General features: G+C 33.2%; 1 protein-coding gene across 5 annotated transcripts; it reads right to left on the bottom strand.

Annotated features, from left to right (window-relative positions):
• Positions 1-663: 663 nt before the first annotated feature.
• Positions 664-2,416, bottom strand: LOC120073652 (uncharacterized). 5 transcript variants are annotated; one of them, XR_016528102.1, is made up of 4 exons: positions 1,947-2,416; positions 1,731-1,844; positions 1,575-1,641; positions 664-912 (listed from the first exon to the last, which is right to left on the bottom strand). XR_016528102.1 is itself a non-coding variant. In XM_090311459.1 (3 exons), the coding sequence occupies exons 1-3, from the start codon at positions 2,185-2,187 to the stop codon at positions 869-871; spliced, it is 390 nt and encodes a 129-aa protein (XP_090167585.1). In that variant the 5' UTR covers positions 2,188-2,370; the 3' UTR covers positions 664-868. The 5 variants fall into 5 exon arrangements, 2 of the variants coding, with proteins under 2 accessions (XP_090167585.1, XP_090167584.1); XR_016528101.1 differs by having other exon boundaries at positions 1,731-1,835; positions 1,947-2,415; XM_090311459.1 differs by lacking the exon at positions 1,575-1,641 and having other exon boundaries at positions 1,731-1,835; positions 1,947-2,370.
• Between the last annotated feature and the right edge of the window lie 1,240 nt (positions 2,417-3,656).

The raw sequence follows: 3,656 nt of genomic DNA, 5'->3' as shown, positions 1-3,656 counted from the left end.
ATCAAAATAATTCTAGTAAACTTTATTTAACATATATATCAGATGCACATGAATGGTATGCCCTTTTCTTTTTCTATATATATATATATATATATCAAAGAAAAAGCTAAACTTCTTTTCCTTTGATAATTTGGACCAAAATAGTGTAATTAGTTTGGTGGTTTTCTAGCTTTATGATAAAAGATAAATGAATGTTAAATTAGTTTAGAATATATTTGTTTGTTAAAGGTACAAATTCTTGAGAGAGTGGTTTGATTGCTATATTAAATTAATCGCAAAGTTAAGATGCAAAGTTAAAGTGAATATTCTTAGGGTTTTGACTGAGCTTTTCATGCATGTATAGTTGTCTTAGCTTAATAAAGTTCTACTTGTATATTTAAATGGGGATTTGTATGTGTTTTATATTTTTGTTTTCTAAAAAATTTTAATTTTCTAAAAATTGTTAGTTTTTTTACTTCCATGATTGTACAATAAAATTCTAACATTCTATAAGACAATAAAAATCTATATATAAATTAGATGATTTTCACAATAATATGAGTTAAATAAGTAACGTACTGTAACGACCCAACCCCCTAGGACTTAAGTTAGGCCGTTACTAAATACATGCATGCATGGAACTCAAAACGACACTCGATTATGGCGAAATAAATGCTAATTAAATAAGGTAAGTTCAAAAGACTTTCATTAAATTCAAATACTAAAACAATAGTAGGGTACCCATAAATCACAAAGGACAATAAACAAATCTGAAAAACAATTCTTAAAAGTAAGCTTTAAACATCAAAACTAAAAGTTAAGAGAAACATGAAAGGAACTTTAAATCTCATGATGCGGAAGCGTAAAAAACTAGTCCCCAGTGGCTTGATCACGAATTCCGCTTGTCCATCGTCGGTGCATCTCTACCCTTATCTGAAACAACAACATGAGAAAGAATGAGTATAAAATACTCAGTAAGTAACCCCACTACTGGGGTCAAGCTGGGCATCTATGTCCTCTAGATACCCACGTCTGGTGAAACATATAAACTGCTCTAGTCCTCATGGGACACATATTCACATGAAACAAGAAGGAGACTGAGTCATATCCTACTATAGTTAAGTATGTCTACTACCTCTGGTGAATCCCGAAGGAGACACAAACTGGTGAATCCCGAAGGAAACACAAACTGGTGAATCCCGAAGGAAACACAAACTGGTGAATCTCGAAGGAAACAACTGGTGAATCCCGAAGGAAACACAAAATCTAATGGGCATCTAACTAATCAGCAAGGACATTTGCACAGTCTCAACATCATAATCATCACTGTACGAATCTATGACATACATATAAACCTCAACATCATGGTTCTACAACATACATGTATACAACCATACGGAAGCACATACCATCTCATACTAGCATTCAAGTATCTATGTGCATAAATAAATAATTCAGATCTCGTACCAGAACATACTTTGATCATATTATAATATCAGTCTATCATGCTATCATTCTGCCATAACATTCATTTATCATGCTAGCATACATCTAATGTCTGGCCCGTAGGTAGTTTCAGTAGTAAGATTACTTACCTCAAAGTTAAATCCAAAATTAACCCAAGTAATTAATCTCAACAAAGTAACTCTTGAATTAATTCCCCTAGCACAAAACACAAACACTAGAATTCAATCTTTGGAGCCAAAACCAAAACATACCACATTTAACCAACGAACCCCAATTTAACTTACCAAAGTTGTGGTTTGGTCCAAGGTCAAATCCACAACCAAAAGTTTGATTGACCAACCCGAAACAACTTTTCCAACACCGCACGATCCGCTTTCGACCTTGAAACTCTTTCAACACTCAAATATATGGCCCAAACATGATGGTCATTCACAATTTTAGCCAAAATTAACCGAGTACTCTAAAATCCCCAAAGAAAATTCTAAAAACTTTTATCTTACCCAAGGACTCCGAGAATCTGGCACAAGAAACGGTGGCGGTGACAGGAGAAATCCAACGGCTAGGTAGTGGATCCGACGTGACGACACGGATCTGACAGTGAGGTGAAGCGAACCTAGGCTGGACGGATCGGGCTGGATGACGGGACGGGCGGCTCAGCGGTGAGCGGCAAAAATCCTTTCGATTTGGCGCGACGCGACTACCGACACCGAGGCGTTCGGCAGCATGGACGAACGACTTCATGGCTGATGGCGGCAGAGCGACACGGTGCAGGTGCAACGTCTATGGTGGCTAGACGAACGACTTCGTGGCTGACAGTGGCGGAGCGACGCGGTGCAGGTGCGTGGCTGGAAGTAGGGCTCGGTGAAGGAAGAAGAAATTGAGGGGGGGGGGCGTGCTGGCGGATGCGTGAGGAAGAAAGAGAATGAGGGTTTTAAAAAAAACTATTAATAATAATGATGATGAAAAAACTAAAAAGAAAATAAGCATAATTATATTTAATTCCTTTCCTTATTCCACTTTATACTATTAAATTCTCTCCTTTTCAAAAGAAATTTAATTCTTGTCATTAATTTTCAAATTGAATAATTTCACACCAACAATTAAATTCCCGCACTTACACTTGAAGTCCAAAAATGCCCTCCAACTAAAAACAATTACTGAAATTCCAAATAATAAAGTTACTGAAATTACATTATTACTAAAAAAAATGTGCGGGGTGTTACACGTACCTTGATGCACAAGATATTAATATTTTTAACTAGGGATGTTCAAAAAACTCCGATCCAAAAAAATCGATTAACCCAACCCAACCCATGCGGTTTGGGTTGGGTTGGGTTCAAATAAATAAAAATTTTATGGGTTGAGTTGGTTCATGGGTTTATCTAATATAACTCAAACCAACCCGAACCAACCCGAATTTATTATTAACTTTAAAATATATTTTTTTGTTACTTATAACACAATTGTTTATACATATATTGATTTTAATTTTATTTAATTCCAATATTTTTTTGAATAATTTATTATTTAACTACTCTTAAAAATAGTTTCTTTGCACTTTAGAAAGAAAATTTTCCGTATATAAATTGAAATCGAGTTGTTAATCTTAATTCAATATATGAAAATAATTAAATTAGATTTTTACATATTTACGTTTTGCTTATTTTTAAAACAAAATTTTAAATAAATGATCCGATTAACCCGAACCAACCCAACACAAATATATGATGGTTGAGTTGGGTTCATTTTTTAATAAGGGTTGGGTTGAAGAAATTTACAATCCGAATAATTGGATTGGGTTTAAAAAGTCTTTCAACCCAACTCAACGGATGAACACCCCTATTTTTAAGAATTTTGTTTCTCTCTCTTGACCTTATTTAAAATTGATTAGATTTTTTGATTGAAAGAAAATATTAGGTAGAGAGATGACTAATCTTTGGAATTTTATCTTCATATAAATACCTCCTAGTAGGGTATTTAATTAGAAAAATTATCTTTTATTTAAAGGTTATTTTCAAATATAGAAAAATGAGTCAATTATTTTAAAATATTACAAAATGTCATTATCTATCAATAATAGATAGTGATAGATAGTTATATTTTGGTACATTTACTTTTTTTTTTCATTTAAAACAATTACCCTATATATTAATCAATCGTAAAATAATGAACTTAAAATATTAATTTAAATTTAAATCTAGACAAAAGTT

Source organism: Benincasa hispida, chromosome 3 (assembly GCF_027475165.1).
Source record: "Benincasa hispida cultivar pf3 chromosome 3, pf3_genome.v1.1, whole genome shotgun sequence".
Lineage (NCBI taxonomy): Eukaryota > Viridiplantae > Streptophyta > Magnoliopsida > Cucurbitales > Cucurbitaceae > Benincasa > Benincasa hispida.
The sequence above is the reverse complement of the archived record's forward strand: the minus strand, read 5'-3'. Positions and strand labels throughout refer to the sequence as shown.

Coding starts and splice junctions, on each gene's coding strand:
- LOC120073652 (XM_090311458.1), bottom strand. CDS start 2,187: ATGAAGTCGTTCGTCCATGCTGCCGAACGCCTCGGTGTCGGTAGTCGC. Junction 1,845..1,946: donor CAGATTCTCGGAGTCCTTGG/GTAAGATAAAAG, acceptor CATATATTTGAG/TGTTGAAAGAGTTTCAAGGT. Junction 913..1,730: donor TGGACCAAACCACAACTTTG/GTAAGTTAAATT, acceptor TTGTTGTTTCAG/ATAAGGGTAGAGATGCACCG.